The 21,106-nt window shown below is 38.0% G+C and overlaps 2 protein-coding genes across 2 annotated transcripts in view; both read left to right on the top strand.

Annotated features, from left to right (window-relative positions):
* Positions 1–3,125: 3,125 nt before the first annotated feature.
* spi1b (Spi-1 proto-oncogene b) lies at positions 3,126–12,662 on the top strand. Its single transcript, XM_076110084.1, has 5 exons — positions 3,126–3,512; positions 3,959–4,049; positions 5,320–5,516; positions 8,796–8,946; positions 11,689–12,662. The coding sequence occupies exons 1-5, from the start codon at positions 3,471–3,473 to the stop codon at positions 11,997–11,999; spliced, it is 792 nt and encodes a 263-aa protein (XP_075966199.1). The 5' UTR covers positions 3,126–3,470; the 3' UTR covers positions 12,000–12,662.
* Positions 12,663–13,778: 1,116 nt separating this feature from the next.
* Positions 13,779–21,106, top strand: part of mybpc3 (myosin binding protein C3) — a 32,844-nt gene continuing 25,516 nt past the window's right edge. Inside the window, exons 1-3 of the mRNA XM_076109746.1 lie at positions 13,779–13,989; positions 18,890–19,159; positions 20,616–20,750. Of these exons, the coding sequence (XP_075965861.1) occupies positions 13,779–13,989; positions 18,890–19,159; positions 20,616–20,750 (616 nt within the window). The remainder of the gene's footprint in view (positions 13,990–18,889; positions 19,160–20,615; positions 20,751–21,106) is intronic.

Genomic DNA, 21,106 nt, shown 5'->3' with positions numbered 1-21,106 from the left:
AGTGATTGAATCAATATTTTATTTTGACTTTAATCAATACCTCTACTGACCCACGCTGGGTAAAGGAAGGCATTTTCTCAACTGAATCATTCTTTTAAGCTGTTTTGAAATATTTATTGCATTTCTCAATTAAAGTACTGCACACAAGCATGTTATACAAAAGCAGCTCCTCAGTCCTACTGCCTAACAATCAAACCCGGACAACACAATCAGTGAAAAGTGAAAATCAGATCCAGTCTTGTTAAATAATAACTTCATTTATTTCTAATTTTGTTCAGTTTTCACAAAGTTCTTGCCTTGAAGACAGGTGCGTTGGATCAAAAAGCCTGACTGTGAAGGAACCCAAAAATCCAGCACACACTGGTGCCGGTGCTGTTTACCTGTATAAATGTTCACAACATCTTCACTAAAATGAGTACAGGTGATCGACAGTGTATACGTTTGTTTTTGTCCTTTTCCAGATCAATCTGCACTTAAAGTAACGTGGCAACAAAAAACAGTTGACATAACTCTTTGACTCACCGGATGGCTTTGCTTTGCTCTTTTAAATAACGTGTTTCGTATAAAATGATCAGTAGAGCTGTACTTCAGCACAGTTTTGATGTACCTGTACTTAACTTGAGTGTTTTGGTTCTGTGCAACTTTATATTTCTCCAACATTTTTAGCTCCACTACATACGATACAGTACTACGATAGATCAACTAAAACTTCAGTTTTAGATTTGAATCAATGTTAACACATACCTTATTATTATAAACTTGACTTAGTATTTAATTTAATCAAGGTGGATTTTACTCAGTAAAACTTTAACAAAATTTAGGTTGAACATAGAATGTGTTTTAAACGAGACACTTTTCAGTCATTTTCTTTCACGACATGAACAAAAAGTCACCAGAAAAAGAATTATCCTTTGGCTTTACTGAAAATAGTTGTGATGGAAATAGTGCGTGGCGTGCTGCAGCTCACTCTGTGTATTAATACTCTCGGAAAATGCTACTGTCGGCTATATGTCATCAGTTTTGCTCAGCCAGCTGTGATTAAAATGGGGCCTGTCGAGGTTGCCCACAGTCTGTGGTTTTAACAGCTCCTCAAACAGAGACTCTGGCCATTATGGTCTTCCATCAGTCAACAAGGAAAATACAACCGACAAGAAGACAGAAATATATATCGAAAGCAACTATTTTAGTTTTGTCAAGCAGCATGTAACATTGAATGTGCATCAGAAGATTAATGTTGTCGATAGATCTGCACGCAGTACAACTATTGTGAGTATTATGTCCAACGATAATCACTATATTTTGCAGCTTCTGATAAGTCCTTCCTGTGTGATTACTGTACCTGACTATGTTGCATAAAGTACAAAAGCAGTTTTTGAAACACGATTTGACCATGTTTGTAATGTGTAGCTGAGCTCTTCGTGCTCGTGGGAATAAACACACTGACCTCGGTGAGAAGACAAACTTAACCTCAGTATTTTAATCTCACAGAAAGTAATATTTTCAGCGCATTGCCTTATCACAATGCTGCAGTCTTCCTCTTAAACAGGCAGCGCTAACAATATACACACAGATTTGTGCTGCAGTGTAACTGTTCTCTTTAACTGTTATCTCTGCATCTAGGAAATATGCAGTATCTTTAGTTTTTACAGTTGTCAAAACCAACATATTTAATTTTTATTTTGCCTTAAGGCCTCATGAACATTTAGACCAAATGAGGCCAGACACCGCAGGCAAAAACATTGTTTTTCAATCACTGGTCAATTTAGAGCTTTTCTTTTTACAGACTAGTGGAAAGAAAACATTCAACATATTCAATTAGGTGTTTAATAAACGACACTTGCATCTATAGATTTCTCTTAAATTCACCAAAAGCAACCATTAGATAATGCCTCATGTGCATATTTAAACCTACAGTTTCAGAAAACCAATTCACCTGGGGTTACAACCTGATATAATGCATAACAATGCATTACTGAACCCAACAAACAGACTTATGCAGTTTCTTAGTTGCAGAGGGACTCAATTCCCACTGAGGAGTTGTTACAGTATCTCCTCTGTGATAATGATAATCTCCATTTGGCTCCATTGTGGTTACAACACAGATACTGAACCTTCATCTTATCTTCCAGCTGTGTGCGTGTGTGTGTGCGTGTGTGTGTGTGTGTGTGTGTGTGTGTGTGTGTGTGTGTGTGTGCGTGTCGATTTTCCTCCTCAACAAACTCCTGTTTACATCATCAAACAGCATGTTTCAGTCATTTCTCTACAGTGTGAGCTTTCAGTCCGTCAGTTTCAGGTCTGCAGTCAGAACCCGGACGCGTGACTGTTAGTGTGACACTCAAAACTAAAAATAATATCCATTATATCCAGTAAAGCCTGTCGTTGTTGAGCTGTAAATTCCAGTATATCTTTTAAACAAACGTTTGTTTGTTTTATATGATTTAGAATCATCTTAAGCTGATGGTGTTTTTTATCGGAACTGTTTGTAAGTAAGCTGAAAGCTACTGCAAATCAGATACAATCTCATTGTATGCTTGAACATACATGTTCAATAAAGCTTATATTGATTCTACTTTAAGGTACAGTACATCATATAGTCATAGTAAATTATATATTAGTAAACATAATAAGTTTGTATAGTCTTGAATTTGGTAACACTTTACTTGAACCCCCCTAATTTAGCATTTATGAGCCAGTAATAGTTGTTCACAAATATAAGGACATTTTTGTATTCATTAATGTACAGTATATGTCAAAATATATGATAACTTCCTCCAATTAAGACATATTTATATTACATCAGCAAAAATATCAATAAGCACTTAAAGATGTCCTTATATCTGCTTAGAACTATATTATAGTGTGCAATAAACCGTTTATTAAAAGCTTATATGCTGCTTATAAATGACCTGAAAGGCAACAACCACTATTTTTTACAGTATGACTCTACTGCTGTTGAGACCAAAGCATGCCATAATTAGAATTAAAACAAACAAAGTCAAGCAAACTTAAAACGTTAAGAGACTCACTGTCAGGAGAAACTGACAGTGAGGACAACACTTGATGATGATTGGCTGCTAAGGGAGGGGACAGTATGTAGACCCTGATAAATGTGAAGCTTCATGGTCTCCCCTGACAAATCATCAATGGCCAGGAACCTTCAACAGACACACACTATTGCTCCCACCCACACACATTTTGCAGAAGTCAAAAGTTCCTTTTTCAATTTAGAGTCAAACAGCGGGCCTTGTTTATTTCACTTTATTTGACTCCAGCTGAAGGCCTCCGAGAGTAACTCAGGTTATAACTCTATGCTATACAATAAGAGAGAGGGAGAGACATCTTTTGGTTTTCGTTGAGTGAGAGGAAATTTTGAAACATTGTGCAATGGTGCCGCAAAGGTTTTGAAAGGTTGTGAGAGCTTTTTATCCTGCAAAGCATCTGAGACTCGGTCCGTTGGAGAAGAGGTCTCCATGTTGCATCCATACAGAATGGAGAGCTACCTCATCCCGCCTGTAAGTATCATTTATTTATTTTATATCATTATCTAAACTCTGAGGAAGCTCTAAAGCTTAGAGGAGTTCCTTGAGTAGTTTTCTTTTTTGAATGCAGCAGTAAACAGAAACACATTTGTTAGTTAAGAGGATGGACAACAAGTGTTATTTCAAATTAAATGACTTAATGTGAGTCTACTTCAATTTGAATACAGCACACAAGCTGTAAGTCTTTCATACTACGGGCGACATGAAAATGAAACTCAAAACTTCTTCAGAGTTTCAGAACAGTAGTGGCAAGAAAAAAGTCATAATGATAACACAGCTATTACTAATGCTTTATCTGACTTACCAATTACAAATGGTGTGTTTTATTATTTAATGTGAGTTATTTGCGTCAATATCCAGTTAAAGATTTTACTTTCGTGAATTCTTGTGACTGAAAATGTTTTTATTTGCTCTCTCAGCACTCAGAAGAAATGTACGATTCTGAGATCTACAGACATCAAATTGCAGAATATTATAATCCATATGTCCTAGATGCAGATATGCAGGCAGGTGAGTTTTACTCCAACATGTGTTTTGTCTCATACGAACACAGTTTCAATTGAAACTGTCACTTGTTCTATTAAATTACTGTGAGTGATGTTTAAATTAAAAACATTTTAGAATGCAAATAGATGATGATGGTGGTGGTGGGGGGGGGGAAAGATCAAATGACATGAATCTTGTTTCAATTTTCAATTAAAAGAAAATACTCAAAATAGTAATTTTATTCTGCTAATCTTCAAATTAATCACCATAACTTTATGTGGTAACACTGTCTTTTTCTGGTGCATTATACGTAAAACGCCTGCAGTGTGCAGCTGGAGCGCACCACATCAGGGTGTATGGAACACAGGAAACAGATGCCATTTCTTTCGGCCGCTACAATTTACAGACATAGAACAAACCTTCGCCCCATGGGGTTTTGTGGATACAAGACAGGGGCTTTACTTTCTCTTGTAATCAACAGTTTTGCATATTGCACCAAAACAATATAAATTGGGGTGGGAAAATCTATTCCTGACCTTATAGCAAAAAACGCCCCCAATGAGAATGTGCCAGTTGTCATTGTGATACAAATATCTCATATTTATCTCCAAAATACTTAGAAAATACAAATAAGAACACCATAAAGTGTAATCTGACAGTGTTACAGTGGATGTGTGATATGGCTTCATTATATGGCTTGATTCATTACTTTTAAGAGTATACAGTAGTATAGTTGTAGTAGTTGCAATAGTTTGCATGCTAAATACTGGTTCACTTAATGTTTGGCTCTCCTCTGTGTTCATAGTTACACTTGAACCTGAAAGCTTTAACTATCTTGTTTGATTATTCAATCCATTCTGAGAAAAAGACAAAACATGAAAAAGAGTGCAAATCTCAAGTCAACGGCTGTGGCAACAAACAGGAAAGGGCTTCATGCTGAATTCTCTATTATTCTCCTCATTTCATTTGCTTTATGCAAACTCAAGCACAATGAGTAAGTAGCTCGTCATCAAGTCTAGTTGCTTTTGACTTAATGGTTTTAGATATCTAATGACAAAGATTGATTTCCATAGACATACAGTCTGGCTTCTTTCATGAGTCATCTCAAACTGTTTAAACATGGGTTTCCGCTTCACTTTAAAGGCATGTTTATGACTTTTATATGAAGCCGTGTGTTCCAGTTAACCACTGAGGTTCATTTCTGTCTTGTTTTGGAGTTATACAGTCAACAAAACGCAGTGGTCATTATGCTGTTTCTCTCTCTCTCTCTCTCTCTCTCTCTCTCTCTCTTCAGAACACTGGGAGTACCACACTCACCCTCACGTACACCCTGTAGAGTTTGAGAACCTCCAAGGGGCTAACTTCACAGAGCTTCAGAGTGTGCAGACTCTGCACGGGCCCAGTCTGTTACGACACGACGGCATACGGTACGACGCAGAAAACCTGCTGGATCCAAATCTTGGGGCACATCCTCACGTGTTACAGCAACCAGTAAGTCCACCTGTCATCCAACAAAAGCACACATTAAAGGAATGAAAAGTACATCAGCACACATGGGCGCATGTTGCATACAAAAGATATAAATTTAAATCTTATTAACATCAAGAAAACTAAAAATGGCTGTTTTGTTGTGTTCAGTGAGAAAGACTTTCCGCAACGCTAATGCCATTAAAATATAATTCCAAGGATCAGACAACTGTTGATTGTTCAGAAATGTCAGAGGCTTTATGACCTTCATACACACCTCTAAATCTTCAACTATCCTTCTAGCTCACTGCAGCCATCTTCAAACTCTACATAATTCACAGTTTAGTTTCAAATTAGAGAGAACATTCAGGGAGCTGGAGGCCTTTTAGGGTCCTGTGACAAAAATCAGGAAGTGAATCTTTGAGTTACAAAAAAAACTTACATTTTGGGGTTTTTGCTTTTTTAAAATTTCAGTATAAAAAGAATAATTTCTTCTAATAGAGTCTGAACGCTTAGTTAAGCTCACTCAGTGTCACAACTACACACTCCACCCCTCCAGTTGTGAACCAGTGAACCAGAACAGAGATAGCAGCATTAAGTTGCAGTATCGCTTACCAAGTCAACATTTTTAAATTGTAAACCTCTTCACTTCCACGTTCCATTTGTTGGGTCTATCATTACAAGCTCTTGTTGTGCAGACAAGAATAAAATATTGATATGGCACAATTCAAACACTTAAGGCAATTCTAAGGTGCTTTGTATGTATCTAAAATAAAATTAAAATAAATATAGACTTTAAAAGAGTGAATCTAAAAGAAAATGTAAACTTAGGTACGTACCAAATTCACAGGATTATTTTATTTGTTCAATAAAAATATTGTCAAAATCACATGCTTACATGCCAAATACATCTGGCTGAACGCATCTACAATTTTTCCATCTGAGGTCACTGTGAGGCCAAAGGTGGCAGAGATTTAAATATTTCCCACTGTGTGATGCAGCTCAGTAACGTGCTGGAACAAGCAGATACAGTACATGTAAAGTAGTGAAAAATCCAACACAAAGTATATTCCATATGACAAAAAAACCAGCAGATTTTCAGATATACTTGAATCTTTAGAAATACTGGGGCATCTTTGTGTTCACACACCTATTGTTCTTTCCAGGAATATATGATGATAATAACAACTGATTATTCATTTTGAAATAATATTTTCAACCAAAACTGCATTTAATTTCATGTAATTTTATTTTATTCCGTGCATCTAGCACGGCTTTATTATATGGCTTGATTCATTACTTTTAAGAGTATACAGTAGTATAGTTGTAGTAGTTGCAATAGTTTGCATGCTAAATACTGGTTCACTTAATGTTTGGCTCTCCTCTGTGTTCATAGTTACACTTGAACTTGAAAGCTTTAACTATCTTGTTTGATTATTCAATCCATTCTGAGAAAAAGACAAAACATGAAAGAGTGCAAATCTCAAGCTAACGGCTGTGGCAACAAACAGGAAAGGGCTTCATGCTGAATTATTATTCTCCGCATTTCATTTGGTTTATGCAAACTCAAGCACAGTGAGTAAGTAGCTCGTCATCACGTCTAGTTGCTTTGGTCTTAGTGGTTTTAGATATCTAAAGACAAAGAATGATTTCCACAGACATAGAGTCTATGGAAATGTAATTTTATTTTTCTTCCGTGCATCTAGCACTGCTCACAGGTAAACCTGAATTTGATTGGATGGGTAGGATTGTAATAATGATAAAAACATAATGTGAAAGATATTCACAATTAAATAGGATTGAGTGAAAACACTGGAAGACTTTATATTCCAGTGTTCAGTGTTTCTTAAGCATGAGGCACAGATATATAACATACATACACAAGGACCTATCTACTAAAACACAAGACATGTTTATTTCAACTACACAATTTGTGTTTTTGCTGTTTGTATCCATTACAAAGAAGCCACAAAGCATGTGTGCTTTTAGGTCACATGATGATGGTTCGCTAAAGCGGCATCCACAGATCGCAGCTCATGCAGAGAGATGTCACCTCTTTCACTCACATTGAGAAGATGTTACTGCAAACCTACATGTCAGAATATGTCTGATGTTAGGTATATTATAATATATCTGTAGCAATGTAATCTCTATGAATGGCCAAACTGTAGTTTGAAATAATAATAATAATATGCCATAAATCACATCCCAACACACTTAAAGTGTCAGACATGGTTGTTTGAAAGGGGTTTTGGGAGAATCTAAATAAAATGTATTTCTTTGAAAATGTCGGGGATGAGGTGTAAATAGGTGGATTTAGTATTCAGTTAATTTACTGAAGTAAAAGTATCAAAACCACACGAAAAATATTTTATTATAAGTGAAATTTCTGCATTCAAAAGAAGACATTCTCCCTCCCAACTTATCAATTACCATCACTTAGTCTGTGGCCCTATGCTTCAAACTATGACGCTCTAGGTACCCCTGTAACGTTAGTTTGTGATGTGGCCATGTCAGTTTCCAGTCGTTACCGGCATAGTGTCTTTTCAAAAAAACGTCTGTCTTCACAGGAGGTTTAGGTAACAAAACCATCTAGTTAGGTTTAGGAAAGGTGTGCGTTGACGTTAACTTGACTGACTAAGCATCGGTATTTGACGAGTTGGGAGTGAGATTGGGTTGGCTGACGCCGCACCGAACCGCCTGTCCATCTGCCGCTGTTTTTTACCCTCACTCGTGAACAAGATCCCGAGATACTTGAACTCCCTAGCTTGAGGCAGTGACTCACTCCCAACCCCGAGGGCACAATCCATCGTTTTCCGGAAGAAAAACATGACCTCAGACTTTGACTCTCATTCTGACCGTTTCACAGTTGTTTGCAAACCGCCACAGTGCATCATCTGCAAAGGGCAGAGACACAATTCTGAGGTCCCCAATCCGGACACTCTGACTATGGACAAACTTTGTGTAACACCCACTGGAAACGTGTGCAACTGTGTGCCGAGTATACGGACCGAGCTATCACTTTGAAAGTGAGCGACTACGGAAATACCCAAGTACCCAAGTGAAGGATCCCAACATTTCCAAATATGTCACGCTGTAGTCCATAAAATTATGCTTTTTTTTTTGCGCAATTGTGTAACCAAAGAAATACGGATGACATATGTAACATTCTCATACAGTTTGAAAAGCTGTATTTCTTCTAAAACCTAAAGGCAACATGAAGCAAATTTGAATATGATCAATAAGTTAGCCATTACAGATGTGTTGATTTCAGTCTAATTAACTTTGACTCCTGGGTTTTAGGTGGCGTTCTTCCCTCGGGCATTGTATCCACCACATGTGTCCCAGCGCAGCTCTGATGATGAGGAGCACGGAGCACGAAGTCCCCCACTGGAGGTGTCTGATGAGGAGTGTCTGAGAGATCGAGTCTCTTATGTCACACCAGGAGAGCTGGGTAAGGATAAAGATGTACAGGCCATTTCATGTGTGCAGTTGGGGAACACTCCATTTCTCTACTGAGCAGTTAACACGGACACAAAACCAGCTGTGCTTGCCATGTGAGGATTCTCAATCATCCAGGTCATGATATATCTAGAGGTGCTAAGTCACTTGACTTGCTTTAGATAAGGGGTGTCAGACATACGGCCCGAGGGCCAGAACGGGCACGCCAAAGGGTCCAATCCAGCTCACTGAATGACTTTGCAAAGTGTGAAAATTGTGGATATAATATTATAGATCCCGCGGGCTTACGTAAGGCTACGTGCCACAACATTGTCAAGCGTAGACTACTGTTCATGTAGGAGCCACCGGTGGAAAATGTCAAAAAGGAGAAAAGTGAAGTGACAGAGTTTGGCCCAGTTGCTATTTCTTTCAGGACAACTGAGAGCAGAGAAGATAAACGAATTGTCGTCAGGTTTGAGGAAACACTAGTCTGTTTTAATTGGTAACCACGAGATCAGTGAAACCTTTTAGGCTGTTCATCATCTGTTTTGTAAATGGATTGTTTTTGAACTGTGAATAATTGCAGAATGTGCTTGTACTTCTTTGCACTAAAAGAGAGGGTAAACAATGGAGGTCTTGTTATTTATAGATGTATATGCAATGGTTTGGCCCATGAACTAAAATGACTTTGAGACTCCTGCTTCAGATTCTTCAGTCTCAAGAATCTAAATCAGTGTGGCAGCAGGCCAGTGTTGGGTTCCTCGCATTGAGATGGTGGAGGTCTGACATTGAGTCATGTCAGCTTTGTATTCTGCTGACAATTTAAGATGCACTTTTAGGATGAGCTACTAGTTGCACAACTGCTTTTACACTGCTGGTTATGCATCTTTAACGGAAGTGGGCTCACAAAAAGACAGACTGGTTGTTTGTCTGTTATAAACTTCAATGTTCTTGGTCTCCAAGGCTGGATTTTTATAATGTATTGTGCAAATAATCCAGCAGGTGCACTAAAAGAATGTCTGGCTATCCCCAATAATTCCCATTTTGGCTTTCTGAAGAGGCAACCCCTTGTCAAAGATTGTATTGAGTGATGTTTTGGTCTAAGCCCTTCTGCAGAAATGTGAACAGTCACCAGCACATTAACATAAAGCACTAATGACTCATAGGTTGCTGGTCTGGGGAATGAGGCTGTGTCTGTACTAGCTCATGTTTGTATACAACAAGAGCAGTAAAACACTGGTTTATATTTAACATGTTTTACTTGTGTAGTAGACCTGAGAGTAATCAACTGTGCATGTCCGTGAGCACAGCTGTTGGTGTTCAGTATTTCTGGGTAACATGAACACGAACATGAGGCAGGAGGAGTTCAGTGAGCATCCAGTGTGCAGTCCAGTTGCTTTATCACTGAATATTAAGTGGAGAAAATGAGCTTTCTTTTCATTTTTTGGAGGCACTTGATGACTGCTCATTACAAATACTGTGGGGGAACAGTTTCCATTTGTCGGGGGACGTGTCCCACTCAAATTACATGCTTGCTCTCCACTTCCTCTTTTGGCCAGTGTAGGACCAGCTGAGTGCTAGTCGTGTCTGGCAGTACCTGCACTGCCTGTAGCTGAATGCTTTTGGGAAAATGAGGTTTGTTTTTGTCCAAGTAGCTTTGTGAGCACTTCGGCGACAGTGATAGTACGCCATCAGCTTTAGTGATACTTATTGTACCTTGCCCACATCAAGGCAGCCTTTTGTATTTTTGTTAATGTAATGCTATTTTTAACCTAATCATGGCCTCACAGAGTCCCTCACAGAGTCCCTGTTTCAAACAAGGACAACATGTATGGTCTATTAATTACCATGTATTGCAACTTACTAATGGCAACCGTAAGGTGTCCTGAAGAGTACCCACCTTGACTGCACACCACAAATATATTGAGCAAGTAGCGTGGGAAGTTTCCATACTCAGAGAACTGTGGTTACTGTCAATGACAGTTTGACTGTAAAGTAACCTTTCTGATAACTAGAATCAGACTTTGTCTTTAGCCTGTTTACAAAGTGGTTACAGGATTGTATTTGAGGACAGTTTGATGGTAATTTATTAAATGCAAGAATTTTGTAAGCACCAATATTAAAAAGATAATGATACGATTTTCTGTTATGGGAAACATACAGTGTCTTTAATTTTTCTCTTAGGTATCTCTTTGAAGTTCAGCACTCAAACATTGACTTTGATAATTGATTGTACTGGTACAGACATTTGTTAAACGATGTGAAAAATGTACACATCACCAAATGTCTTATCTTATTATATTTCAAAAAACAGTTAATATGTCATGAACTAGGTTTTCCACGCAGCACCATGACAATGTGGAAAACACTAAAACAGTGACTCAAGGAGGATTACATCTGCCAGTATTTCTTTAAATTGTTTGTAGTCATTGTTGTCTTGCAACGTTGTATTAAAGATTAAGAAACAGGACCTAGAAAAACATATGTTGTGTCTCTGCTCTTATGTTATTGCTAATTAGCCTAATGTCTGAATTATCTTATACAATTCATATAACAGATGTGGTTGACAGGTTGAAACTCAGAAAAAACAATTGACTCACCCCATCTGTGGTGTCACTGTGCCACAGCTAAAAAAAAAATAGGGCTTTATGTTGTTTTTTTAGAATCACAAGGTTTTTATACATTATATTTTATATCTTATTTCTTCTACAGTAAATATCAGTTAGTAACGGTGCAACACTGATGTTTCCAACAGGCAATAAAAAGAAGATCCGATTGTACCAGTTCCTGTTAGACCTTTTGAGGAACGGCGATATGAAAGACAGTATCTGGTGGGTGGACAGAGACAAAGGGACATTCCAGTTTTCCTCCAAACACAAGGAGGCTCTCGCACACCGCTGGGGAATCCAGAAGGGAAACCGCAAAAAAATGACCTATCAGAAGATGGCTCGTGCCTTACGCAACTATGGCAAAACTGGAGAGGTGAAAAAAATAAAGAAGAAGCTGACGTACCAGTTCAGTGATGAGGTGCTGGGGAAGACTCATCTGGAGAGAAAATACATGTAGGCAGGAGGGATCCTGAAATGTCAAGATTTACACATGAAAAGTGTTAGATGCTTCGATGCTTAATCAAACTTGCTGTTCTGGAAATTGCATTTTGTGAATAGCACCATTACTGCTGTACAGTGGGACCAATAGATTGGTAGTGTACAGTCATAAAGGCAAAAAGTGGAAAGAGAGAGGAGGGCGTTGCAGTTTCACTTTATGGATCCTAGACCCTGGGTCACTTTGATGCCCAGTATGCATTTTTAAATGTGGGTGCACACACACATATCAGTGCATTTTCTTTTTGGAAACTTCTGTTTATAGATTTTCAATGTTAAGGGACAAATATTTTGTTTGACAACTAGTGAGAGTTGAAATATCCCGTAGGCCCTGAGCCTTCTTTCTAATGTCTTTGACTCTTTGTGTGTTGAACAGGCTTAGGTTCTCTTGTGGGTAATACTATGTGTACTACTCCATGTATATAGAATTGCAAATTCATATTTAAAACAAGAAGACACAAATAAGTAATAAATGGGATAGACTAACCTTAAGATTAATCTATCCCATTAGGACAATTACAAGATCATTACTATGGTATACTTACATGACAAAGGTTTTGTACATGAAACTCTGTATGTTCTAATGAGGAACTGCTTGTAAAAAAATAAATTCATCACAAACATATGTGTATGGTGTTTTTAAGAGATAACATTTCACAGCAGAGATAAAACACAAAGAAGAAGAAGATGAGCTGTCAAATTTCACTACAGCTGTAGAGATCACTGGTGACTATGTGGTTAATACATTGCATCCAAGTATGCAAAGCAGCTGTGCATCCAGTTGTTTTCCCCTGCATTGACTGGTGTCGTTTTTCTTGAATGCCATGCAATGATATCGTGTCTCTGTTTTTGTTTAGTTATCGTAGTTTTATTCATCATTTTTCTAAACAAAATAGTTTTTAGGAAACTGCCGGAACACTGCAGCGATGCTTATGCAATGCTTATCGATGTCACTACCTCACACCTCGCTTTGAACAGAAAAATAGGAACTTAACAATATTTATTCACCACATTTCAAAACCACTTTTGCAGATTAAATGTAGTTAAATACATAATAATAAAACTGTTTTAAAGACATCAAAGAAAATTAAATAATATATAACACGATACAAAAACACTGTAATACAAGGGAGTAATTTGCTAAAATGTAATGTGCAGTGTGTAAATGTAAAAATACTACAGCAGCTGGTGTCCCAAGGGCCAACAGCTCCCCTCAATGGTCAAGTTGTAATTAATGCCCAGAAGTAATACGTGAGAAGACGAAAAGAGATATAATATAATAGAAAACAATAAAATGCAATGCTATATAACTTAACCAGTGCTGGATAATCTTATTACGGCAGGATCAGATGAGTTCTGAGTGTGTTAGGAAACTAAGTGAGAAAAGAAAAACACATTAACAGAAGTAAGGGTCACAACAAGGACTCCACGATGAACCAACTTAAGCAACAGATGTGGCTCTCTGAATACAGCACTGAGTCAGCACTGTGGTCAACTTATTAAACCACATCTCACAATTTGATGACTGGTCCAGTTGCCATTTTAAATTGAGGCTGCAACACTAAAAAGCTTGTGAGAGGTGGTTATAGTAGATTTATATACTGTATGTATACAGTAGTAGTATAGTATGGTGATAAAACAAACCTATACATCTCATAGTCTCAACCATCCTCTCATATTCGTTGTTAGATTTACAGGGTGACTTAATGCAGCATAGATGTTTCTAAATTTAACCACCGACATGCGTCCCTTCCCCTCCCTCTCAAGCCCTGTCATTCAGCCGAGGTGTTGGAGGAAAGGATGGTTGAAATATAGCCCGAGGTCAGACGTGAGCGGGGGATGGGCTGGGGGCCGGGTTGCTGCTGGGATGGGATGGGGAGCACGGGGCGGGGGAGTTGATGTTCGTTTGGACATTGTGTTGGGCCTTGGAGAAAAAAAACATGGCAAGAGAGGTGGGATGGTTCATGAAAGGAAAATGGGGGGGGCTTTTTTGGCAGCAGCACCACTATTAAAGGCACAGGGTCGAGATAGACGGCAGATTGTTTAGGAACAGCGAGTCACACTGTGGAGGAGAGAAGATCATTCAGGATGCCAGAGCCAGTCAAAAAAGCAGGTAAACGTGCTTATTCAGCTACTTTTGAAAGTTTTGTCACACTGTTTCCTTAACAAAGGAACATGGAAAAAACTAACATTACATTGTTTAATATTAGCTTAATCCTGTTGTCAGACCAAATGTGTAAGAAAGTCTACAATAGATATGACCTGTTATAGAAAACTGTGAATTTATCAACATGTTGCAACTGAAAGTCTAGATGTATGTTTTACTTCCTCTGTGCAATATTCTCCTGAAACACAAACTTCTTCTGAGAAACCAACTATGTGATATTACAATATGTGTGAAAAAATATTCTGCTGTGTTGGGCCACGCCCCCAACTGTAAACCACAAACAAACTCAAGATCACTTGAGAACTGCACTGTTAGACTGTTCACGGAATAATAACATTACTTAAAAAAAAGAAAAAAAAAGTTTATATTATGCTGTTTAATTGTATTACCACAGTGTTCTTTAAGTCACAATTGTGCCATTTTGTCACAATTAAAAGCAAATTTTTGCCATTTACAAGTATATATTCTACATTTGTGTAAAAGTAGTATATCATTTGAATTTACAGGTTTATCAACAGACTATACAATCTGTAAAATAGAGACATTTAATTTGTTTAATACATTTTTACAACAAGACAGAATAAAATTTACTTTTTTGACTCCACACAGGGACACTGAAGTAACAGTAGCAGATAATAGATTTGTTATGTACCTTTAAAACTGTGAAACTCTTCTCTATTCAAACGAGGCATTGTGCTATGAAGACTTCTATAACTATGACGTGTATTGAGACAAAAATGAAATAGGGTGATTGGTAAAATGTCATGCAGATACTAGTGAATGTGATAACAATACTGTAGATCTACACTTCCAACACATAATACCACGGCTTAATAAAGTAGCTTAGTACAAATGCTAATGTAGCCAGTGGCTAAAATCACAACATACTACGTGTAATTATCCATGCTTAGTTCAAAGTGTTTGCCAGTGGCATGATAGTTACTCTAAGCCCTTTTTGGACGTGTCAGGAACTCAGTTACACATCGTGTGATTCAGGTGGAAACATTGTGTAACGTGAATTCGACACTGTCACATTTCTGTCACATCACTGCATTCATAAAATGCATCACTGATCCAAAAATGTTCCAAAAAATTCCAAGTTGACAAATGAGTTTCCACAGTTTGTTCCCCCCCCCCCCCCTCCCCTCTTAGGTGGGAAGGGTTTGTTGTTTGTGGAGTGACGACATATCACATATCAGATGACACATTGCAGCCCAAATGGCCAGCTTGTGTGTGCTAAGACTTTTAGTGCCGTGGATTTGTTCAGGAAAATAACAGTTAGGATCGTCTTGCGCCTGCAGGTGACATTATTATCAATCATGATCAACACTCTGCAATAAACAGGATGCTTTTCAGTGTTTTCAACTCAGAGTTTTGAAGTATTGCAATAAACATGGTTTGCTTTGTCTACTTTAAAGTAAAAAATATGTATATTATAGCATCTATAATTAATATTTTTCAAATAACAGTGTCTTAAACGACAATGTGACAATGTGAAAGGGGTTACTTGTAATGATGAACCTAGAGATAATCATCACCTGAATCTGCAGATCGCCTCGGTGCCGTAAATTCAACCTCATTGTTTAGCTGTCCGACACGCAACTTTACAGTTTTGGTTCACTTTCAGCGCTCTCATAGCATCGTTTTCAGTGAAAAAGATCTTAAAACCCACTGTACACTACCTGCTCAGCACCAAACGACGGTGAGCACAGCCAGGTATTTTCGTCAGGGGACCAAAGAAGGACCTAAAAGAGAGTTGGTGTTGGACTTAATTCATCAGTTAGTAACTCTAAGTTACTGATAAATTAGCTCTTTTATTGCTGGCTGTGAAAAAGTAAAAGTTCACCATATCAACTTAAAAAGCAACGATATGTCAATGCTGTGTTCACAACTTTTGCTGCCCCCAAGCGGCCAAAAAATTCTGTTATTGCAGGTTTGAGACACATTTTAATTAAAGGTGAATTCCTACGTGCATTATACAAACAAAACTTGTAAACAGTGACCCATGGCAACACTAGTGGTAAAAATACCACAAGGTACTATAAAACAAGCAACTAACTGAAGCAATCCACTGATAAATGATTATGTTCAGATAAAACATGTACAAAATAATACATGAATACATAGTATGTATGCGGTGAAAGTGAATTAAAATAAAAGCATGATTTCATAAAAGAATGTCTTGAAAACAACAGTAAATCATTAAAAGCTCAGACTTTGATTTACTTTTGAAGGTATAAGTGCCAACCAACCCAAAAGTCATCCCTGAATTGATCGTATTATTGTTAACTCCTGATTATAAATGAGTAAAGAGCTTAGTCAGAGCTCTGTAAAACAGTATCTTGTATTTAGACAAACAAAGACACTTCAATCAACAGATTTCAGATATTATGGTCACTTAACGGCTACGATAAACTTTACTCTAAACTTATGTTATTAAATATTCTTTCTTCTAAACAAAGTTTTTGAAAGTATACCCACTAAATATTTTTGAACCTTAATTTAGTATTTTATATTAACTGAAATAAAAGGAGAGTCCTTTTACTCTAAATGTGATAAGAGTATGTGAAAGGTAAAGCTGGCAGCATGAGTGATTGACGGCGTGACAAGCGGTCGCTGGCTGCAGACAGACTGAGGGCACACCAATCATTCTGTGGCCCCAGAGTCACAAAAATAGAGTCCAGTTAATCCCTCGACTGTGATACCTGCGCCCCTGTTGCAGCTGAAGTCTGCCAGCCTCATGTATTAGTCCAGTACATATGTATCCTATATATAAACGCATAAGGTCATCTTGCAACACATGTTTTTTTTTTTTTTTTTGCTCAGTACATTGAACTGTTAAAGGACTCTGGATATGTATCTGAATTAGGCCTCCATACATTTCATGATTCTAAGCACCTGGCGTTACTGTTGGACACATGTCTACTCTCATGTCACTCACTATTTTTAGGTCCTTTTTGAAGATGACAAGTGTTGGAGGGTGACGTTGCTATGCATGTTTTTAAAACTTTTCAAAAGATAAAACGACCTCCCTGCACAGCATGAAAGGCAACAGCTGGTGTTTTACACAATGAGTGTAACACCTACAATTAATAGACGGACCCTTGACACCATGTATTGATTTTTTTTACACATTTAGGATCCCATGCCTGTTACTGTTACTAATAAGTATAGATCGCGTTTTAATTGTGTGCTGATGTTCAGTTTGTTATAGACGTTCCAGATGTGTCCCAGTGGGGTTCAATTTCCTCAGACATTTGTCCAGTTTAGTTCCACTCAACACCACAATCAAAAGCAAGTTAATGTTTTGATTGAATGTTAATTAATGAAAGTAATTGGACTTTAATTCACCGGATGGATACCATACATCTTCTGTGCTGGAATGTAAGGTTATTGTACTTAACTTTATTTTATGCTAATTTGTACTTCTACTACATTCTATGGGGAAATATTGTACTTTTGACTTTCTTCTAACAGCTGTAGTTACTTTGCGGATTAATATTTTACATACAAAACATATAATCAGTTTATATGGTATAATGCCTTATTATAGATTGAACTACCATAGAATATAAACATTACCTAAAATAAGTTCCACTCTTGCCATTAAAATGCTGCTTATGTATCAGTAATAATAATATAATATATATATAATCAAATCTGCGTAATGAGTACTCTTAACTTAAAGCTGATGACACTTTGTACTTACTAATATAACATTTCAAATGAAGGACTTTTACTTTATTTTTGAATAGTTTTCTTTTACTTTTGTGAAAGATGAGAATGCTTAACACAGTAACAATGTGAATGTGCTCCTGAGGTCACATTACAAACACAAGGACACTCTACAAGGACACTCTACAAGGACACCACTACTGAGTTGGCATTCGAACGAACACCTTTACATTTTTCAGCAACCTGATTTATTGGTGTTCATGTTGAATAACCTTTAGGTTCTTTATAACTATCTAATTTCTAATATTTACATTTACTCTTTCATGACTCCCCACATTCACTATTCTCTTGTTAGTACAGAAACTATGAAAGTGAATACCAAGATTGCACAAATAAGACTTATTATGGAGCCAGATGTTGCTGCTTTAAGACACTATGTGTTGACTGGGAAAGGGCAAATGTATTAGTTTTCAGCTAGCCCCACCCAGTGTGCTGCAGACTGTACAACACTGTACGTTTTCAGCTCATGAGCAGCTCCGCTCAGCTCATGAGCTTTCTTCTTCGTCTTGTGCTAAAATATGAATGCCCCCCCCCCCCCCCCCCCCCCCCCCACACACACACACACACACACACACGCACACACACTTCTCTCTCTTACTTGTTCACTCTCGCTGCAATGAGTTATAGTATGTGTGTTGATCTTTTTTCAGGTGTGATGTTTGTTTGTCGATGGAAACTTCCAAGATTATAGCTTAAAATAACAAGAACAGTATTTGGGGTCTTTAATTGAATTGACAATGTATTCAAGGTGCAAAGAGTAACCACAGTTACCTGTTACTTGTTTTGTTTTTTTCTCACAATGTCACAAAATCATTTTCAATGTCCACTCAACAATTATCATATCCATGTTTTCTCCTTAAATTATTTGATTACACCCTTAAAGCAGATATGTTTAAACAAAGTTACACTCAACAGGGCTTATTCATTTTGAACCCACATTCCCTCCTCAGTTTCAGCGTTTGCCAAGAAACCAAAGTCTCAGGAGGCAGAGGAGGGGTCCTCTGTGGTCTTTGAAGCAGAGACCGGGAAGCCTGATGCTAAAGTGAAATGGCAGTGCAACTCAAAGGACATCGCCAGTGGCGGCAAATATTTGATCACAGCAGACGGAAACAAGCACTCCCTCGCTTTAAAAGCTATTACCAAGGAAGATGCCAATGTCTACGGAGTGATCGCTGGGGGGTCAAAGGTCAAGTTTGACCTGAAGGTTTTATCAAAGCCAGGTGGGAGACTTTGATGCTGCAGCTGTGCGTTTGAGGTCTCTGCTTGCTCACCTACAGGCTGTGTCGTCACAGAGCACAAAGCAAAATATAGCACTCAATGCAGAAAACCACTGAGGCAGTAAATACTTGATGCACTGCATGCACTTGATGTTTCTGCACATGAACTCACATTCTGCACACTCTGACAGCTGCTCAGCGACAAGCCTCTGAAACATCTTTGTAAGGTCTATCTTTAAGAAGTATTTGCTCTCATAGGAATAGTTCGACATTTTAGGAAATACTCTTATTACCTTTGTTGCAGAGAGTTAGATGTATCAAATAGATTCAACTTACCCATAGTGAGTGTTTTACCTACAGAAGATGACAATCGGCACGCCCTGAGTTTGGAGAAGCAGACAGGAGTACAAACTGAACACTTGAAATTATTTCTTTAGGTTGGCCTTTCTTTTAAGTGGTTAAAATATGTTTTGCAGCTGCCCCCGTCCGCAGCGGTCCATAGCTTTGACAGCAAGCTAGCTTAGCATAAAGACAGAAAGCAAATGAAAACAGCTAGCCTGGCTCTGTCCGAAGGTAACAAAATCCACATACCAGCACTTCTAAAGATCACTAATTAACATGTTATATCGCAAAGTGTAAAACAAGAAAGCTTTTTGGGGCTTGACGTTATATACTAAACAAACGAGATACAACATGCACTTAAAATGTCAAACTATTCCTCAAAGGATCTGGATATTTCCATTCACTGGCTCAATCACAATCATTTTGTCCAGCACTTTATCACATCTACTGAGCACTGTTCTGCATGCTGCAATGACTGTGTGCTAAGTGTGTCAAACATCAACGTTTGTGCCATTAGTCTGTCATTGTGACCCGCTGAGGTCGTTTGTTTGGATTTGATAAGGTGGAAACGAATCTTGAAGAAAGGCAGCAGACTAATGGCCCAGTGTGCTACAAGAGACGTCCCACAGCTGTCCGTGGCCCACATCATAGCCACCCTTACTCTGTCTGCACGGAGACCTTGACCCTCACACCGGCACATTATTTCCTCATGAGTAACCACCACTTGACTGGTGCTCAGGATAGGCATGAGAGGCAGCTGATAACACATGGAAAATCGTTCAGCCATTCAAAGATGATAAGACATTCGAAATATTTGTTCAGCAGAGACATTTTTTTCACACGTCATAAAAGAGTTTAAGTATCAAATAGATTCAACTGTATACATTTAACTGATTATTGGCCTTGGTACACAAAATAGTGTCATGTTAAGTGCTTCTCAAAGTTTCACTGAACATTTTGCTGGTTAAACACATTTTCTATGATTACAAATGAAGTTTGACAGATCGGTCATTGGCCTTTTTGTAGCTGACTGCTTGTTGATAGATGTGCAATGTACGGATCCAATATTTTTCATTGTACCTCTAACTTGTGACTTGTCATCTCTTTGGTAACACAGAAGCTCCAGTTGAGGCCCCTGCTGATGCACCTGGGGAGACTGTTGTCGAACCGGAACAGGCTCCTGCTCCACCTGCAGCAGCACCCACTGAGGACCAGACCGCTGCCCCGGCACATGATGCTCCTCAAGCTGAGGGTGAGTTACTTAACCCCTTTCCTTTGTTCAGTCACTGATGTACACCATGCTGCTCATCATGATATCTTAATCATTGACTTAAGCTTTTCCTGGAAATGTCAAACGTCTGTTTGATATGACAAATACATGTACATTACAGGACATATGTATTTTGGCATTGGCCACAGGCATTGGGCTTAGCTGCCTTCAAGTTTGTGTCTCATATTCTATGTTTTGAACCATATGCATACAGTAGCATATATTTGCTTGGTTTTCTTTTTGATAGTGTCTGAGCATGTGTAAGCCTGAGAACCTTTGGGTGTTAAATTAATGTATTTAAACTAAAAAAATACTTTTATTCAAATGTCATACACTCA

The sequence above is a fragment of the Anarhichas minor genome, unplaced genomic scaffold, assembly GCF_050575085.1.
Source record: "Anarhichas minor isolate MPS153535 unplaced genomic scaffold, ASM5057508v1 ptg000042l, whole genome shotgun sequence".
Lineage (NCBI taxonomy): Eukaryota > Metazoa > Chordata > Actinopteri > Perciformes > Anarhichadidae > Anarhichas > Anarhichas minor.
The sequence above is the reverse complement of the archived record's forward strand: the minus strand, read 5'-3'. Positions and strand labels throughout refer to the sequence as shown.

What these genes read in the sequence shown, in the direction of transcription:
- spi1b (XM_076110084.1), top strand. Translation starts at nt 3,471, where the DNA reads ATGTTGCATCCATACAGAATGGAGAGCTACCTCATCCCGCCT. An exon ending in CTCACGTGTTACAGCAACCA is followed by an intron (nt 5,517 to 8,795) that starts GTAAGTCCACCT and finishes CCTGGGTTTTAG; the next exon opens with GTGGCGTTCTTCCCTCGGGC. An exon ending in TGTCACACCAGGAGAGCTGG is followed by an intron (nt 8,947 to 11,688) that starts GTAAGGATAAAG and finishes TGTTTCCAACAG; the next exon opens with GCAATAAAAAGAAGATCCGA.